The 20,296-nt window shown below is 36.8% G+C and overlaps 1 protein-coding gene across 2 annotated transcripts in view; it reads left to right on the top strand.

The window, feature by feature from the left end:
• The window catches only part of Spice1 (spindle and centriole associated protein 1), a 52,804-nt gene that overhangs the window by 8,080 nt on the left and 24,428 nt on the right, over window positions 1-20,296 (top strand). Inside the window, exons 4-10 of one of the 2 annotated variants that reach the window (XM_070030226.1) lie at window positions 1,731-1,874; window positions 6,520-6,622; window positions 7,936-8,027; window positions 12,078-12,184; window positions 16,191-16,238; window positions 19,583-19,713; window positions 19,919-20,056. In XM_070030226.1, the coding sequence (XP_069886327.1) occupies window positions 1,731-1,874; window positions 6,520-6,622; window positions 7,936-8,027; window positions 12,078-12,184; window positions 16,191-16,238; window positions 19,583-19,713; window positions 19,919-20,056 (763 nt within the window). The remainder of the gene's footprint in view (window positions 1-1,730; window positions 1,875-6,519; window positions 6,623-7,935; window positions 8,028-12,077; window positions 12,185-16,190; window positions 16,239-19,582; window positions 19,714-19,918; window positions 20,057-20,296) is intronic. The other variant, XM_070030227.1, reaches the window with a different exon arrangement.

The raw sequence follows: 20,296 nt of genomic DNA on the forward strand, positions 1-20,296 counted from the left end.
GTTCAAAAGGCAGGAAAATCTGTGAGACCCTTTATCTCCAATTAACCACCAGAAAACCGGAAGTGGCGCTGTGGCTCAAAGTGGTAGAATACTAGCTTTGAGCAAAAGAGCTGAGGGTTATAGTGCCCAGGCCCTGAGTTTAAGCCCCATGACTGGGGGGAAAAAACTTCATGATTTCATTGTCTTCATAACAGAACTAAAATCCAAGCTTAGAAATGTATCACTTGTCCCTTTCTTTCCTTATCTCCTCTTAGTTCAAATTCTTGTATCTTTTAATAGCTAGCATTCTTGTAGAGCTACAGTTGGACTCTACAGTCTTCTTTGTAATGTGGCCTTTTTCAGAAAATCAGCTTAGTAGGCTTACCAGCCACTCTGCTTACTGTCATAATGTTGCTCTCTTTGAGCATATAGAAAATCCTTCCTGTATTGTGCTACTTCATGAGGTTGGTGCTTGTCACACTTTGTAAAGAAAGCTTGGCGGTCTTAGGAATGTTAAATATGATTTGATGTTGGGAAGGCTGTTGGCACCAAAGGAAACTTACTTTGCCTTTTATCCTATTTCAAATACTTCTTTTTTTTCTATAGGTTTTTATTTATTTATTTTTGTTTAAAATGTTAACTTTTTGTTGTTGTTGTTCCAGTACTAGGACTTGAACTCAGTGCTATCCCTTAGCATTTTTCTCAATGCTGGTGCTCTGCCAGTTGGGCCACAGCTCCACTTTTGGCCTTTTAGTGATTATTGGAAATAAGAATCTCACAGAGTTTCTTCTCTGGCCTGGCTTTTAACTGCACTCCTCAGATCTCAGCCTCCTGTGTAGCTAGGATTACAGGTGTGAGTCACTAGCACCCAGCAATATTAACTATTTTTAATTGACATGATTATACATATTTATTGGGCACTGTAATGTTTTGATACATGTGTATAGTGTGTAATGTCTAAATTAGTTAAGATAATCTCTGTAGCAAATAATTTCTGTCATTTATCCAAATACCTGTCTTTTAGATGAATACATACTACATTATTTTTTATCTGTAGTCACAGTAATATTCAGTTTACCTAGAAATAATTTTCCTATAGTTGTATAGACCTAAAAAATAATATGTCAAAAATGTCACTATGTCTAACACAAGTAAAAATAATTTTTTTGAAAATATCTAGTTCATACTCACAATATTTTGGTTGTCTTAAACAATATCATCTTTATTTTTTGTGATTTAGGATACTTTTTTTTTTTTTTTTTATGGTCCGGTCGTGGGGCCTGAACTCTGGGCCTGGGCGCTGTCCCTCAGCTCTTCAGCTCAAGGCTAGCGCTCTACCACTTGAGCCACAGCACCACTTCCGGCTTTTTTCTTTTTGCTTATGTGGTGCTGAGGAATCGAACCCAGGGCCTCAGGCATGCAAGGCAAGCGCTCTACCACTGAGCCAACTTCCCAGCCCCAATGATTTAGGATACTTTAATATGTGACTATTAGGTTTTTTGTTGTTGTTTTGTTTTGTTTTTTATTGGTTGTGGGGCTTGAACTCAGGGCCTGGGCTATGTCCCTCATCTCTATTGCTCAAGGTACTATAACACTTTACTACTTTGAGCCACAGTGCCACTGTTAATTAGAGATAAGAGTCTCATGGACTTTCCTGCACAGGCTGGCTTCAAACTACATTAGGCTATCCTGAGTAGGAAATGTCTTTGTTACTTAGAAGATTCCTTTGTATTTTTTTCTTTTTTATCTAGATACGACGTCATGAAATCCACAAGTCAAAGAATAGAGCATTAGTACACTGGGAACTTCAAGAAAAAGCTTTGAAGAGAAAATGGAAGAAACAGAAACCAGAAACTTTGAATCTCGAGAAAAGAAGATTGTCTATCATGAAGGAGGTACTGCTAAAATGCATTATTAATAGAGTTCAAAGAGTGATAATTGGATTCTGTCTTTTTCCCTCAATTTCTTTCACATTAAGTCAACTCTAATATTCTTACATGTGAACTTTGTAAAAGAGCAGTGGAATGATGATTGTAGTCTAGTATGATGGGTTAAAATTTTATTCTACAGCTAAGTAGCTATGTAACTTAAACTAATATTTAATTCTCAGCCTTTAAAATTTAAAATTGATGTTTTTATTTTTGTGAGATTTTAATGATATAGTACCTATAAAGTGATCTGTACAGTCCTTTGTGCTTAATTAGTACCTTATATACATAAATTGCCATAATTATTTTTGTCAGTTCAGTTGTAATGCTGTCAGATTACTTAGCAAAAGTAGAATAGGATAGACTAGAATAGAATGTCGTGTGCCTGTCCAACTAGCTAGTATGCCATTTCTTTTTGGCTTAACCTTTTGCCATATGTTGGGTATTTGGACAAGTAATCAGATATGCAGGGATAAACAGTACAAGAGGAAACTAGCACACACACACATACACACACACACACACACACACACACACACACAAACACACACACACAGTCTTTCTTTAATTTGAGCTGAAATAATTGTAAAGGAATATGCTTTGTAGTTCTTTGTTCAGATGCAAGCTTATGGCAATTGGCTGGCTGACTAATTAATTTATTAGGGTTCCTAATAAAATAATAAAATTGCACTGTTACATACACATCTTCAGGAAGGATTGTATCTCCCAAATAAATTTTCACATGAGCTTGAGAAAAGGACAATGGATTGAGAGAGAATACTTCTTTACAGGTATGTAGTTCTTGGACAAGTAACACTTATTTAAAATGTTAGAGGCTAATTCTCATTGAAAGGCCTAAAACCATAAATCTATGTGAAAAAAAGCTACACCCTTTGCAGAGCATCAAATATTTGTTGTTTCACTTTCTAGTGGCTACTGACTATATCTTGAATTTCTCATGGGTGCGTAGAAGTAGGAGTTGAAAGAAGAGCTAAGAGAGAAAGATTGTAGAAGTAGAAGAGTTATGAGAGAGAGATTGAATTTTCAAGCCTTCTCTTGGTAATGCTGCTTTCTCCTGCTCTACTGTTATAATAGATTCAACCCTGGCTGCACTTTAGGATTAATCATGATTGAGAGACTCCATTAAAAATAAAACTGTATTTGATTGCTGTACTTAAGGTTTCTGATTTACTTAACCCAGGGTTTGTCCCCATTAAGATATTTTTAAAGACAGTTTTCTGTGTAATTTTAATGTGCTACACAGGTTGAAAACCTCTGCTCTTTGTGAGATTTAGATGTTTCCTTTTTTTCAGTCCTGGGGCTTGAACTCAGGGCCTGGGCACTGTCTCTAAGCTTTTTGTTCAAGGCTAGCATTCTGTCTTTGAAGCCCCAGCTCTACTTCTGGCTTTTTAGTGCTTAATTGGAGATAAGAGGCTCACAGACTTTCTTGTCTGGGCTGGCTTTGAATCATGATCCTCAGATCTCAGCCTCTGAATAGCTACAGTTAAGACATGAGCCACCAGCACTCAGTGGGGTTATCTTTTAACATCTTGAAAGTCACTATTTAGAAATCTACTTTTTCTTTTGAATGACCAAGTAGTAATTTAATTATCTGTAATTTAATTATCTAGTATTCTATTGGTGGAAACTTGGGTTATGTATTATAGAGTATAGTTGGGTTTTTTGGTGGGGGAAGGGGTCTTTAAAACATTGACTTTAACAAAATAGAAATTTAGTTTGGCCTCATGAAAGAGTTCACAAGTAGTTGATAGCTGATAGAAAGACTTGAAGTTCTTACTGCAGGTCTTCTTGTCCGTTGAGTACAAAAAGCCCATTGCAGTTTTCTTGTTACATGTAAGCCGGAAGAAAGGAAAACACAGTTCATGCTATGGAAGTTTGGGTGTGTGTCTTGTTGGCCAGCAAGTGAGTGCATGGCTATCCTTCCTGGAAAAATGGTTGGGAAACGTAGATGGATGTGTGGATAAAATATGGGAGTTCTATTAAATGCAAACTAGATGAAAAACTATTGGTAGATCAGTAAGAATGTTTGCCAGCCACAGATTGCTCCCTACTTTGTCGCTACAAATAATGTAATGAAGATTCTTGAGTGTATTTTGGAGCACTTGCTTATTTCTAGGATAAATTATTAAAAGAACTGTTGAGTTAAAGGCTGGGGTCTTAGCTCGGCAGTAAAGCACTTAAGCTAGCATGTATGAAGCTCTCAGTTTAATCCTCAGCGCTGAACAAAAAGAAAGAAAAGAAAATGACTGAGTCAAAGGATAGGTACAGTTTTTGTTTTGATGTTATTAAATTTGTAATGTCTATTCAAGGGATGACATGAGACCAAAGGAAAAAGCCACTATCAGCTTAATTATGGAGGCTAACTTTTATTTTTTTATTTAAAATATTTTGCTTTTATTTATTTATTTATTTATTTTTGTCAGTCTGGGCCTGGGCGCTGTCCCTCAGCTCTTCAGCTCAAGGCGAGCACTCTACCGCGGAGGCTGACTTGTAATACATTAAAACTACTAGGATTCATGCCTTTGGATTTGGGCTTCTAGATTAATATAGAGAAAATTTCTTTGGCCAAAGTCATTTTTAGATTTTATTTGTTATGTGATTCACCCAGGCCATGAGATTCAAGAAAATTATCAAACTCAGATAAATTATCAAACTCATAAGGATTTCAGAAATTCTGAAATTGTAATAACTCCACCAAGTGTCCTGTTTTCGAATTCTGTCTGCTTTCTATTACCATGGAATAAAAGGGCAAAAATGAGGCATTTTACAGTAATTTCTTTTGCAGGGACCTTGACTCATCCTTTTTTGAAAATCCAAAATGTGCACCATTAAGCATAAGCTTGTGGTCCTTAAACTCATCTAAAGTAGTAATATCTATGGATGGACTTGCAGAAACAGTTTAATTTCCAAGAGAATGAGTATTGTTAGAGAAAGCAATGGAAGGCTAGCTAATGTACTAATCTTTGGCTATTTGAACCATCTCTGTCCCAGGAAGCAGAGGTTAGCAGAATAATATCTTTACTTGGCCCCATTATAATTGGTGTTGTTATCAATATGAGTAGTAAAATTCTTGTTTCTGTCAGTTTCATGTCTTTATTTTGATAGGTAAGTGCTTTTTGAAATAGTTGATCAAAACTGTCATTAGGAAATAAACGTATAATTTTTCTAGTATGGTGATAGATTATAACAATTTATTTACATTCTTTCCTAAGTTCTTAATTTCGTGTATTTGCAAGGTGTCTTAATAGGAATAGAAATTTAGTTCATGGGATAATATAATTTATGTTGTAACAACATTCTCAAACATCTTTAGAGTACTATACAGGTTTTCAATGTGTACATACCTTTATAACTACCTGCAGGTTGGTCATATCTATTAGGAGAGTAAACTTAAGGAGACTGAATTTTGCTGTGTTTTTTTGTGTAGGCCTAGAAGCCTAGTCTTCTGGCTCCAAATGTGTTCTTGGCTTTATACAATTCTAACACCTACTCTTTATGGAAGGAACATGTTCAAGACTTTTTTCTTACTAACTGAGCTAGCTGACCTTGGCTATATAGAAGGGAAAAGTAAAAATATGACTCATTTTTTTTCTGTGTCCTTAAAGACCAAGGTCACATGATATAATTAGAAACATTTTGATATGAATATTACCAGATGCTCATTGATTTGAGTCAGTGTTAGAAAATGGACTTTTGAGATTCTTTATATTTGCTTTTAGTCTAGCTTCTGACTTTGCTGACAGTTTTTGCAGTCCCTAAGTTGAAAGTATGTAAACAGAGGTACAACTATAATGGTGTATTTTGAGTTCCTACATCTTAATGATAAAATACCTACTTTTTTATAAATATAGAAGCATCACATTTTTTGTATATTTTTTATTGTAAAAATACTGTACCAGAGGGGTTACAGTTACATGAGTAAGGTCATGAGTACATTTCCTATTGAGCATTGTTACCTCCTCCTTTGTTTTTCCCTTACCATCCCTTCCCTCCCCACCTCCTCAACCCCCTCATCCCCATGGGTCAACCTGTATCCTTATTTCAGCATTTTGTTATTTCCAGAAGCATCACATTTTAATACCATGTTTTCAACGTCTTGAATTATGTCTTACTAGTAGATTATAAGATTATTTTAGTGGTTGAAACATCTCTTGAGTTAATGGCTCAGAAATTCTTATTTTTAATGTGTGTTTTTCAAATTGTCGATCAAAATTTATTAATGGATTATAAGATCAAGTTACTGGGTTATAACCATCATTTAAAAAACAGTGGAATAGAAATTAAAAGTAAAAAGCTAGTTTTCATATAGAAAGGTTAAGTGAAACTTATTTTGTTGTTGTATGTCTGTGTTTGTGTGTGTACTGTTTTACAAAATTAATATGGATTATTTGGAATTGCATCCATGCATCTGAAAATCATTAATTATTGTAATACCCCCATCTACTGGTGCTTATGGACATTGCCATTGATAGATTTTTAGGAAGACAGTGATCTATGTTTATGTTATACTTTGTATCTTTGTGTGGTCTTTTGTGATTTGAAAAGGAAATATATTTTTTCTGAATAATATTTGTCATTGACACATGTCTAGATTCTTTCTGATCAATATCAGATGCAGGATGTGTTGGAGAAATCTGATCATTTGATAGCTGAGGCAAAAGATCTGTTTGTTGATGTTCCTCGGAGACGCACAGGTAAGTATTCAATTCAAGCAAAAGTTCTTTTTGTTATTAATCCACAGGTGACTATTATGACTATTTTAAAGTTCTTTTTTAGGCATTGTATTGTTGTAAGGTGAATTTTCCCAGAAGCTACATTTAGGTAGATGGAATATTGGAGTCTTTTTTACATAGTTAGCAGGCTATAGGCAGCCAGTTGTTACAAAGGCCTGCAGCTTCCAAATACACATAACATGGTTAAGAATCAGACTAGAAAGGAAAGAAAGAACAAAAACAATACCAACAAACCAATTCAGCTCCGATGGAGAGCTGTATTGGGATTCCATGATGGTTGGAGACAAGCCAGGAGACAGGACCCAGGATGATCATGGAGACACATGTGGCCTGGTATCATTTTGGCTGGTTAGGCCTAAATAGGATCTGAGCAGGGGCAGGTCCACAGGAAATCCCAGTTCCAGGCACTGGACTGACAGATTCAGTAACTGGAGGCAGGGCATTTCCTTCCCTTAGCATGAAGACAAGATGCCAGACCCTACTATTTAATGTGTGGCCAGTATGGCCCTGGCCAGACTTGACCTCCTTACCTCAGTATTATTTATATTACATGTGTTCAAAGTTTATTTATATTACAATAATTCTAAGATAGGCTATTAAGGTTAGAGGTCTAATAATGTTTGCTCTAGTTTACTAAGACTATTGATTATTATAAATTATTCAGCTAAAGAAAAATACTAGAATATGGTATAATATGAAGAATTTCATGATTTTAAAATTGTAACTTAATAGTTTATAATATTAAAGTTACATATACTGAAAATGCTTGTGTTTTTATATAATTTTAGTAAATCTATATGAAATCTAAAGCAACTTTAGTTTCTTGTTAAGAGACATTTTACCTTTTTTTCAGATGTACATGATTTATTTTAATGTATATAACCAAGTTATTTTAATATCTCAAAACAACATGATTCATTTTTAGTATAAAGTTTGAATCCTAGTCCTATGTATGGCTATACCACCCTGAACATGCCTGATCTTGTCTGAAGCCTGTCTCAGCATTAATTAGTGTTGAACTGTGGGACAGTTGCTTAATGTCTTTATAATTATCTTATAGACTAGTTTATTGGTTTGTAAAATAATAATAGAATATATATTGAGTGTATATGTACATCAGCATTTCAAATGGCTGATATATATCACTATATAAATGTGCACTGCTATTAGAAACTACTTGAGATTGCATGGTAACAAAAACTATGCAGCCCAGAAGTTGTGAAATCAGTTTAGTTAACTGAAACAAAATCATCAACACTTACTTCATTCTGCAGGGTTTCCAAATGTCACAATGGCTCCTGATTCCTCTGAGGGGCCCATTGTGGTAAATCAAGACCCTGTCGTCCAATCTGTCATAGAACCCCAGGTAATATCCTGTTTTCAAATACATAATTCTTAGGCTGAAATTAAGTTGATATAAGCATATGGTAAACAAATTAAAGTCTTAATTGCTCATTGTAGTTGCTAGATTTGCTCGAACATACTGTACTTTTATGTGAATAACATTTGGATTCATGAAAATACGAGACTATAATAATAGTCAACATTTATTGAATGCTGATTTAGGAAATAGGTCCTGTTATGCACATTTAATAGATAAAGAGACTGAGGCTCAGAAAAATTAAATAACTTGTGCAAGATCACATTGTTTACATAAGATATACAATTCTCATTTGGTGTATGCCACTCAATAATATGGCCACCATCTGTCATCGTAGAAGCAACCGGTGTTTTCCATGGGGAATCAGGTGAGTCTGTGCTTCTACCCTGCTGTTTACTGGCTATTTGATTTTGAGTTGATTTGAAAAATATCTTCCTGAGTTGGATCAGTGTTTTTAGTGTCTGTCTGTCTGTCTGTCTTTCTTCCTTCCCTCCCTTCCTTCCTCCCTTCCTTCCTTCCTTCCTTCCTTCCTTCCTTCCCTATCCTATCAAATAAGATTAGAATATATGTGATGGTATGTATATCATTCAGCTGTTTCAGGCTATATAAAGTACCTAGAGTACTGCCAGGAATGTAGTTCTTCATTAAATGTTGTTAGGTACTTTTGAAATGTAGCTGCCTAGAAAACTGTGAGGATGCTATTACAGTAGTAAAATAATTATCTATATTATAAACTAATTCCAAGTCTTACTCAAAATATTTAGAATTCTGTGATAGTATAGTGTATGTTTTCAAAAATCCCATGAAGAATTTAATATTAAAAGCTGATAGGAATAATTATGGCTTATTAGTTGCCTAATGAAATTTCCTAAATTACTTCTACCTTCCATGGAAAAAGGGAGAATCTTCAATTTGAAGTATGAGCCTATGGAATTGTTACATGTTTGACTGAAGTTATACATTTATTTCAATAAATTATACAATGTAGTTCTGTATTTGGCAATTACACTTTCAGTCATTAAGAGCCTAGGAGCATGCACATGCACATGTGTATTAGCAACATGAATAAAGGATATTTCATTCTGTCAAAGCAAAGAGTCTGTGATCATATCTGAGCCTATTAAGTTAGTAATTTCAAAGTAATATTATTGATACAACTAATTTTCCTAGATGGTTCCAAATTCTTACTCAATTTATAACTGATAACAAATTTAAAACAATGAGGAAACCTTCTTAGTATATACCAGGAACTGTACAGAAAAGTAAATGGCTGTGAGGGAGGAGAGAGAAGACACTGATAGATAAGCAGACGACCTCCAGACTTCAGAAAATAAATCAGTACTGTTATAAAGAACCTTGAGTCACTGGACACTGGTGGCTCACGCCTATGATTCTAACTACTCAGGAGGCTGAGATATGAGGATCACGGTTCAAATCCAGCCTGGGCAGGAAAATCTGTGAGACTCTTATTGCCAATAAACCACTAGAAAACTAGAAATGGCGCTGTGGTTCATGTGGTAGAGCACTTGCTTTGAAGAGCTGAGGGACAGTGCCCAGGCCCAGAATTCAAGCCCCATGACTGACAAAAAAAAAAAAAAAAAAAGACCCTTGAATCACCAAGAAAGGATGAAATGGAAATCATGTAAGTTCTCTGGACCCTTTCTATTTATAATAGGAATAAGTGAGACTTACTCATCATGTATTATTCACCTAGGTCTTGTACTAGCTGATTGGATACATGATGAATAAAGTATGCTTCCACATTGGGCTGGGGAAATGGCAAGGTCTGAGGTTAGAGAAGTAGTCAGGAGCTAAGACTTGAAGGGCTAAGGACTCAGGAAGTAGAGTAGAGCCACTAAAGGCTTTTAAGAAGAATGGAATCAATGAGATTGATTGTGGTGTGGAAGATGGATTGGAGGACCAGACTAAGACAGGGTCTGGTTCTTAGTCTGTTTATCTGTTGCTACTAACACTATAGACTGGGTCGGTAGTGGTAGTAGTAGTAGTAGTAATAGTAATAGGTTTACTTTGGGTTATTTTTCTAGTCAAAGTTGAAGGACCATATATAGTGATGGCCTCCTTTTTTTTTGTGAAAATACTGTACAGAGAGGTTACAATTACATGGGCAAGGTAATGAGTACATTTCTTATCAAGCATTGTAGCCTCCTCCTTTGTTTCCCCTTCCCATCCCTTCCCATCCTCCCCCGCCCCCCCCCCAGTCCTACCCCCCCCCCACACACACCAAAGTTGTAAAGTTCCTTTTCAACATAACGACTTGTACATCTCATTGTTGCAATGGGTCCACCTGTATCCCTATTTAAACAATTTGTTTTTCCCCTTCCCCTCTACAAATTATACCAACATCAAATACAGTGAAAGCACGGGTTATACTGTGGGGGAGGGTGGCCTCCTTTCTGGAAGAGCTCTTAGGTACATGTGGTACTATATGGTAAGAGACAAGGTGCTGCAGGAGACCTAGCCAAACTGGCTGTTAATAACAGACCCACTTATCCATTAATTGCATGAATGGATTGGTCCATTCATGAGGACAGAACTAATTACTTTCTTAATCGTCCACTTGCACCTACCACTTAGTATTTCATAATGGAGATTAAATGTCATTGGTTTTGGAGAAGACAAACCATATTTAGATAATAGCTCTCTACTAGGAGACTTTGGTTGGAATCTTACTGAGACTGGTGAGAGCTTGATCCAAAGCAATGGCAGTAGGGAAAAAAGTAAAAGATAGAGGTACATTTGAGAGTGATTAAAAGGCAGTAGAGTTGATAAGATTGGGTGGCTGTCTGGATGTGATAGTTGAGAAACATGAGTAATCCAATTTGCTGGCTTGAGCAACTGAATAGAGATAGTGATGCTTGCTGCTCGTGGTCCTAGGTAATCTTGGCAGCAGTGAAGTTTCTGGAAGAATGGTGGGAGAAGCTTTATGATGTTCAATTTTAGACATTTGAGTAGGGATATCTTTTGGGTAGTTGATGTACATATTTAGGGCTCAAAACAGATTTGGGTGAAAGAGATTTGGAAATGAACAGGATTTGACTTGCAATTGCACTTGTGGCTTTAGTTAAAATCATTTAGAAAATGGGTCAGATGGGAGAAGAGAAGGTTCAAACAGATGACCAGGAAGACCTTGAGTCCCATTGTGTTTAAAAAGCAGGTAGGAAAAAAAAACTAATAAAGGAGATAACGAACAGCCAGCCAGAAGACAAGAAAATCCAAGAAATTGTGGTGTAATAGTTACGAGATATTAAAAGAATGTATCAAGAAGATTTTAAAAGAAACATTAAACGAGTGATCATTAAAGTCTAATGAGTCATAGAAGTAAGGGAAAAGCAAAGATAGAAATATTTATTTGACTTAGGAATAAATGTGTCAATACTATCTTGTTGAGAAGATTTTGAATAGAGTAGTCAGAAGCAAAGCTGAAGAGTTTACAAGTAGAGAACAACTTCCAAGGAGTTTCGTGGTGAAAGAAAGTAATAGTAGTTAGTAGATAGGGTTAGGGTCAGATGGAAAGTTTACTTCTATTTGCACATAGCTGAAAGAAACAAATTGAAGATAATAGAGAAAGAAATTATGCTAGAGAGAGAAAGGATGATTGATAATGTAGAATTTGTTGAGAGGGGTTAATTGTAGACTATGGGGAAGGGTTAGACTCAGGAAGAGCTGAAAAGAGCCAAGTTGATGGCTCACACCTGTAATGCTAGCTACTTGAGAGATGGATTGAGAAGACAGCCTGGGAAAAAAGCTTGTGAGACCCCATCTCAACTAATAAAAATGTTGATACTATGGTTCATGCCTATCATTCCAGCAACATTGGAAGGATAAAGAGGATCATGATCCAGACTGGTTGCAGCAAAGACTCTGAGACTGTATTCGAAAAATAATAAAAGCAAAAGAGGCATAGTGATAGAGCCTACACCAAGACCAGGACCAATTAAACAAAAGAAACAAAAAAAATAGGAAGAATGTGTATTTAAATCAGTTATTGTAATTTTTATTATTGTATTGAGATAGGCTCTTAATGAAGTAGATGATGATGGAGAAGAAGGCACTATTAACAGCCAGTCAGAAGAAAGTGAGAACGAGTTGGATAATTCTCAAACTGCCATGAATACAGACAGGTAGGTATATATGGCATCTTACTTTAGTGTGTGCTTCCTCAGACCAAGAGCATTCATTTACACACAACCACAATCAGGAAAGCACATTCAGCTCATGCTACTATCAAATCTGTATACCTTAGATGTCTACAGTTGTCCCAATAAAAATGATCTATCATGGGGCTGGGAAGGTAGCTTATTGGTAGAGTGCTTTGCCTTGCATGCATGAGGCCCTGGGTTTGATTTCTCAGCACCACATAAGCAGAAAATACCTGGAAGTGATGCGGTGGCTCAAGTGGTAGAGCGCTAGCCTTGAGCGGAAGAGCTGAGGGACAGTGCCCAGGCCCAGTAGTTCAAGCCCCATGACCGACAAAAACAAAAACTATCATTATTTCAAATGTGTATTGTACATTTTGACAATGTCTTACTATTTTAGAAAAGACATAATTTAGGTTTATATTTTCCCTTTTAGTGGTCTCAGAAGATGAAAGAATACTTTTAGATCCTCTGTTATTTCTAATTTTATTGCATTGCATTCCAAGTATGATTAGTAGTATTTCTACTTGTGGAATTTAATGATGTTTTCTTTGTGACTTAAACTGTGATCACATTTAGTGAACATTCCATGTGTGTGCTTGAAAAGAGAGTGTAACTCTATTAACAAGGTAGAGAATTCTAAATGTATATCTGTAAGACCTATCTCATTGATTGTGTTGCTTACTTGTGTCTTTAATTATTGTTATACTGAGAGTAGTGTATTAAAGTCTCCTATTACTAGTGTATTTTTCTTTTTCTTTGCATTTCTTATTTAAGTATATTTAATTGAAGGAAAATACATGTTCTCATAAAATAGGATTGCTGCAGTTTTTGGTACATGGATATATATAAATGTTATGTCTTTAATTGATTACTGACTTAGCATGATAAATTATCTCTTAATAAAAATTTAAAGAATTTAATGCATTTTAGCTTCAGTTCTACTTTAATACAATGAATGAAACCTCTGCTTTCTTCTTCTTTCCAAGTGTCTGATTCATCTTTATTTTTTATATTTAATGTTTTGCACTTTATATTCTGTTTAGCAGTTATTCTATGCTAGATGTGTCTCTTGTATCCAGTGCAGAGCTGGGTCTGGTGTGGTAGCCAATCTTTATTCTTTTATTGTCAGAATAATCTTGTAACGCTAACAGCGTTGGAATGTTTGATGCCAACTTTGTCATGTTATGTATGGTTAGTACAATACAGATAAGCACTACATGCTGTTCTCTGTTTAGTATTTCCCTCTCTCCAAGATACAGTCTTGCTATGCAGCCTAGAATGCCCTTGAACTGGAGATTCTCCTATCTTAGCTTCCTGATCTGAGGTGTGCACCACCTCATCCAGCAATGGTTTCCCATTGGTTGTATTTTCTCTGCTCTTTTAATGATATTTGGGTTTTAATTTTTTTCTGTATTCAGGCAGTACTTATTTTTCTGGTATTTATCTGTTTCTGTTTTTTGTTTTAGAATTTCTGATTCAAGGTATGTATACACACATTCACATGTTGGAACATGCACACACACACAAGCTCCAAGTGCATGTAGAAGTATATTTAATTTCATATGGAGTGTTGTGTTACAGTTTTCTTCTGCCTGCTTCTTTTGGTAGGGAGGAGAGGAGAGTGCATTATGGTACCATTTCAGTTTTTACTTTGTTATATTATCTTTGTGTGGATATAAACATCTTTATAGTCTGCGCATTTGTGGGGAGAATTGAGAGTTTGGAGTGTCTCATAAGATTTCAGGTTTCATAGCATTATAGTGTAAGTGTAGTTTATTTAATGGATACTTAATCAATATAAAAGTTGATGGGTAAAAGTTGATCTCTTATCTGTATGGTGGTTCTGTTTTGTCTTGAAGGACTTTTGCTTTTTCCTCCTTCTCTCAGCCTCCAAGTGCCCCAAGACTACCACCTGGGTTCTGCGTACTTACATGTTTCTTTGAAGTGTTGGGAATTCCCAGGTTTATTAAAAAGCACTTGTCACATTAGGCTCTTGGCCTTCTTTGTCTCTGTGTACTTATGACCAAAGCATCTGGTCGGGCCACACAAATGTCTTCACTGGAATTTGGTGGGTTTTTTTTTCTAGTTATAGGTAATTTGAAATTGTCTTCAAGTAATATAGAGGATGATATGGTACTGTTTTATTTGCACTTTTGGTTGCAAGATACACAGGGATTCACATTCAACTGATCATTTTCTTAGAGACACTTAGAAATATGTGTTATCTTGAGCACTTTTTATTCAGAAATAAAACTAGGTGTAAGCTGAATTGCCTTTTTTTCTATACATGTCAATCAAATTACTATATTTTACTTTGTTTGGCTAAAAATAGTTTTAGTTGTGCATGCATGCATTACATTAGCTTGTTAATGTCTGTTTTAAGGTGGTATATTAACTTAGAATCAAGAGAACAAGCCATTGCTTATATACTAGTTAGTAAATGTGTAGGTCTCTATTTCCTTGTTTTGACAAGGTAGAATGTATAATATTTCAGATATTATGCAGCTTTAAAAAAATCTCTGTATGTTTCTGTGAGCACTAAACATTTCTCACTGAGATAATTCTAAATATTCGAAATATTTCAAATCCAATCTTCATAAGCTCCTGCTGAGTCTTTCCCTTCCCCAGTTGTGGAATTTGAGATTGAATTTAGGCTTTGGGGCCTCCTGCTCTGTTGCTTCAGCCATGTCCCTTCTTGTTATTGGTTTATTTTTGGTGCTGGGCCTCCCACTCTACTTGTCTTTTTCACTCATGGCTGCTGCTTTACCACTTGAGTCATATGTCCAGTTGGTTAACTTTAAAAGTGTCTCCTGAATTTATCTGCGTGAGCTAGCTTTGAACCTTAATCTCCAGATCTCAGCCTTCTGAATAGCTAGGATTATAGACATGAGCCATTGGTGCGTAGTTCCTGTTCTTTTCTCTTGCTTTTAGGTGTTTTTTTTTCAGATAAATGTTTTTGTACTTTCACCTGAGCTGGTCTCAGACTGAAATTCTCTTAACTTCGATGCCTGTCTTGTTTTTGAGATAGAGTCCTACTAACTTGTGCAGGGACTAGCTTTGTACCACAATCTTCTTGTCTCCATCTTCCAAGAGATACGGGTCTGAGCCAGCATATCCAGTCTAGTAAGTTTTTGATATTTCAGTTCATTTAGGAAGAAGTAATGATTACAGTTGTTTTCTGCAGAGCTCTGTCATAAAATAATAGAGATGTGGGTTGGAAAACTGATATTTAGGGTTATCAATGGCAAAAGGATGGAATTCCAAGTGAAAATGACTGGGTGACAAATTGCTTGTTTCCACTAGGCTTGGGCAACTTCCTTTGTGTGTGTGGGTTTGACTGTTACAGGTATAAATTAAGGATACATAATATTCCTAGCTTAGTTTGTACAGTTGTAATATTAGAATGCTGTTGCAATTGATACTGTTATAAAACAGAATTTTCATCAATGAAAATGGAAGAAGCTTGAATTTGAATCCGTGCCCAAAATAAATAGAATAAAAAAACCTCCCCAAGGGGGCTGGGAAGGTGGCTCAGAGGTAGAGTGCTTGCCCTGCATGCATGAGGCCCTGGGTTCGATTCCTCAGCACCCCATAAGCAAAAAGAAAAAAGCCGGAAGTGGCGCTGTGGCTCAAGTGGTAGAGCGCTAGCCTTGAGCTGAAGAGCTGAGGGACAGAGCCCAGGCCCAGAGTTCAGGCCCCATGACCAGACACACACACACACCACACACAAAAACAAAAAACAAAAACCTCCCCAAACAAAAAAACCTGAGTTTCAGATCTAAGGGAATTTGCTGTCTTTGGATGGAGATAAGTACTTTAAAGAAATTACTTCCCAGCCCCCAAATTTCAAGGATAATCATTAAAGATTTGTTCAGCATTTACAATGAAAGTTACAAAATAAATTTAAGTGGTTTATTAGTTTCTTGGTTGTGGAACAGATTACCACTAGACTGGTGACTTAGAATAACAGAAGTATGTTCTTTCCCAGTTCTAGGAGCCAGAAATCCAAAGTCAGTTTCACTAGGCAGACATTAAGGTAGGACCACATTCCCTCCAGACTCTTCTGATGGCTTTTGGCCTTTTCCCCCCTCTGGCTTCATTACTTTAGTCTTTGCCTGTGTTTTTATTCTCTCTAGTTCTCTCTAGCTCTGTCTGTCTGTCTGTCTGTCTGTCTGTCTGTCTGTCTGTCTGTCTGATTCCCCATTTGTTTTCCATCTCCATCTCAGTATCTTTTTTTAAGTACTGTGGTTTGAACTCAGGACCCTGCAGTTGCTAGGCAAGCAAGCATTCAGATACATGAGCCACAAATCCAGCATTCCATCTCAATATTCTTAATTTGACCTGCAGATATCTCAGTCTCCTTTTTTTTTTTTTTACCATAAAAGGCAATATTTTTCAGGTTCTGGGATGCGAAACATCTGTAGGATTTATTATTTAAATTATGATGCACCCAGTGGCCCACAGTCCCATCCCTATATCCTTCAAGTCTCAACATCAGTTTAAGTTTAAAATCTCACCCAAATACCATTGGCCCAAGAAAGGAGCTGTTGACTTAAGCCTGTAATCCTAGCTGCTTTAGAGGCTGAGAGTAGAAGCCAAAGCATACATATGAAGCTTCTTCTTAACTAATAGCTTGATGTAGCTAGGATAGCTGTTAGCTATTTGCTCTGCTATCTGTGAGAGACAGAGATCAGGAAGATCTGAGTTCTAGGCCAGTGTGGGCAGAAAATTTTGTAAGACTTCATCTCAATGAAAGAATCTGGACATGGCACCATGTACCTGTCATATCAGCTATGGAGGGAAATGAAAAATAGGAGGATCACAGTCTAAGCATACAACCAGGCCAAAGAGTGAGACACCTATTTCATAAATAACCAGTATATTTGGGTGTTGGTAGCACATGCCTGTAATCCTAGCTATTCAGGAGGCTGAAATCGAAGGATCATAATTTGAAGCCAGCCTAGGGAGAAAAGTCCATGAAACTCTTTTTTTTTTTAGTCCATGAAACTCTTATCTCCAGTTAACTGCTATAAAGTTCAAAGTGGAGCTATGGCTCAATGGGTAGAGCATTAGCCTTGAGCAAAAAAGGTCAAGGACAGTGCCCAGGCTCTGAATTCAAGCCCCAGGACAGGAGTGTGCGTGTACACACACACACACACACACACACACACACACACACACACACACCAGTAGCCCAGGCTCTGTACACACACACACACACACACACACACACACACACACACACACACACACACACACACACACACACACACACACACACACACACACACACACACACACACACACACACACACACACACCAGTAGCCCAGGCTCTGAATTCAAGCCCCAGGACAGGAGTGTGAGTACACACACACACACACACCACACACACACACAAACCAGTAGCCCAGGCTCTGAATTCAAGCCCCAGGACAGGAGTGCGTGTGTACACACACACATACACACACACACACGTACATAAAAGGCTAGAGGCAGTGGTAACTGTCTAGCAAGTTGACACACACACACACACATACACACACACACAGACACACACACACACACACACACACACACACACACACACACACACACACACACACACACACACACACACACACACACACACACACACACACACACACACACACACACACACACACACCAGTACATAAAAGGCTAGAGGCAGTGGCAACTGTCTAGCAAGTTGAAGGCCTTGATGAGTTCAAGCCCCATTATTGTTCCCCAACAAAAAAAGTTCCAAATCTCATCACCTAAATCAGATGTAAGTCTGGGAATATGGCTTAGTGGTAGAGTGCTTGCCTAGCATGCATAAAGTCCTGGTTTCAATTCCACAATACCACATAAATAGAAAAAGCTGAAAATGGCACTGTGGCTCAAATGGTAGAATGCTAGCCTTGAGCAAAAGAAGCTCAGGGACAGTGTTTAGGCCCTGAGTTCAAGCCCCAGGAGTGGCAAAAAAAAAAAAAAAAAAAGGAATAACAAATCAAATATAAGACTTTAGAAATGACCCATTCTGTTGAAAAATGCTTTTCTAGGTGTATGAAATTAGAAAATGAGTTATTTGCTTTCATAATATACTGATACAACAGATCAGTATAATATACTGATATAACAGATCAGTATTCTCATTTTAAAAGAGAAAAATATCAAAAGAAGAAAGCAAAATCAAAATTACAAGAAGAAAACAAAACTACAACAACTTTGAAATATAGCAGGGTAAACTCCATTAGATTTTTGGCCTGGGAATAATCTTCTGTAGTCTTGAGTCTTCATTTTCTGGGTAACTAGCTCTCCTCTATTTCTGTGGCTCTTGCTGTGGTGTCTGTGCTTGAACAGCTTGCTTCTACATCTTTAGCTCTGGCCTTGAGATCATCCTTCCTTATTGTTGAAGGATAATCTACATTTGCAGCTAAGAACTTTTATCAGCCTGTTTCTTGTCTGTAGAAAACTAGAAGTCTGGTACCAAATCTTCATCCTGTTTCTGTCGCTTTGAATCCAAACTTGTATTTCTGCTGGCTAAAGATTTCGTGTCTTTTGTGACTCATGGCAATCTACTCTATTAGAAAAGAGAACCTTGATAGATCTTTCCTGGGTAACCCCTTCTTTTTTGTTGGCTTCTGCTGAGGTCATCGAGGAGACCCATGAATCACATGCTTCACCTCCTACTTCAGTGCTAGCCATACTCTTGCCCTTCTCTATAGTGCATGCTCTCCTAATAGAAATTCAATTAACTGTGATGTATTTTGCAATCTAAATAGGCTGAGCATTTCTCTGATTATTAAGCTCAAAGAGGCTGATTCATTTTCACATAATTACTTTAAAGAGAAGGAAGGAGGGAACCATGACAAAAACCAGAAAAGGCCAATGCTCCTGCTTGGTGCCAAGATAAATAGGAGCCTGGGAGGCAGATGGAATGATTCTTCTAACACAGAGATATGGGCTCTTTGCCTGTTTTGGTTATAGTGAAACTATTTTTCTTTGATTGTAAATTATTAAAAGTTTCTTCAAGCCAGGTTCTGATGGCTCATGCCTGTAATCATAGCCACTTTGAAGGCACAGATCTGAAGATCACAGTTTGAAGCCAGCAGGAAAGTCTATGAGACACTTATCTCCAGTTAGCCACCAGAAAATTGGAAGTGGCTCAAACTGGCTCAAAGTGGTAGAGCACTAGCCTTGAGCAAAAGATCCCAGGGACAGTGCCCAGGCTCCAAGTTCAAGCTCCATGATCATCAAAAACTAAATGAATAAACAAACACCCAAATAAATTAAAAGCGCCTTCAAATCAATGCAAAAGGACAATTACAGTAATAACACCTGTTAACTCTAATATAGCTTATTGTCACATAATTTACAGGTTTCTCCACCAACTAAAGGAAGAAAATTCTGAGTTTATTAATAAATTGTGGACTGATATTCAGCAGAAATTAGCAACACAGTCACAAGTAACAACTCCTCCAGGATCTCCATCATCAGGGGAACCAAAAGGTTTGTTTGTTACCTCTGCATTATTTCTAGTAATTTGCTTTAATTAGGTTCTTTCTTGAACACTGTAATTTTTAAAGAAATGTCTTTTAAATTTTGACATTCTTATGTAGGCTAATTGACTAATATTCTGATGGATCTGTTAGTTGAAATACTGTTTAAAGAAAGTCTGTTTACTCGAGGTGTGTTGCAATGTGCTTCCTTTCAGCTGCTCTGAATGCTACTAGTGCCGTCAAGAGAATCCAAAGCAGGCTTCAGCCCGAGGAATCTACTGAGACTGTAGGCTCAAGCATTGTGGTGGGACAGGTGCTGAACTCAAGGAAGCAAAAACAGCTGCTAAATAAAGGTTCCACCCCTTTCTTTATAAAGATGAATTATTAAGTGCTGCCTTAATCTCTAAAATCTTTTTTCCTACTCCTTACTAATTCAGTTGGATATAATCAGAGTTTACCAAAGCTTGGCTACAAAATCCTTCCTAATCATACATAACTTAGAAAAGAAAGTTACAGTATATTCATTGCAGATAGTATAGACCTCTTAAACTATGCAGATGTTTATGCTAAAATGATGGTAACTTCTATAACGA

The sequence above is a fragment of the Dipodomys merriami genome, unplaced genomic scaffold (assembly GCF_024711535.1).
Source record: "Dipodomys merriami isolate MVZ:Mamm:240054 unplaced genomic scaffold, mDipMer1.0.p SCAF_2, whole genome shotgun sequence".
Classification (NCBI taxonomy): Eukaryota; Metazoa; Chordata; class Mammalia; order Rodentia; family Heteromyidae; genus Dipodomys; species Dipodomys merriami.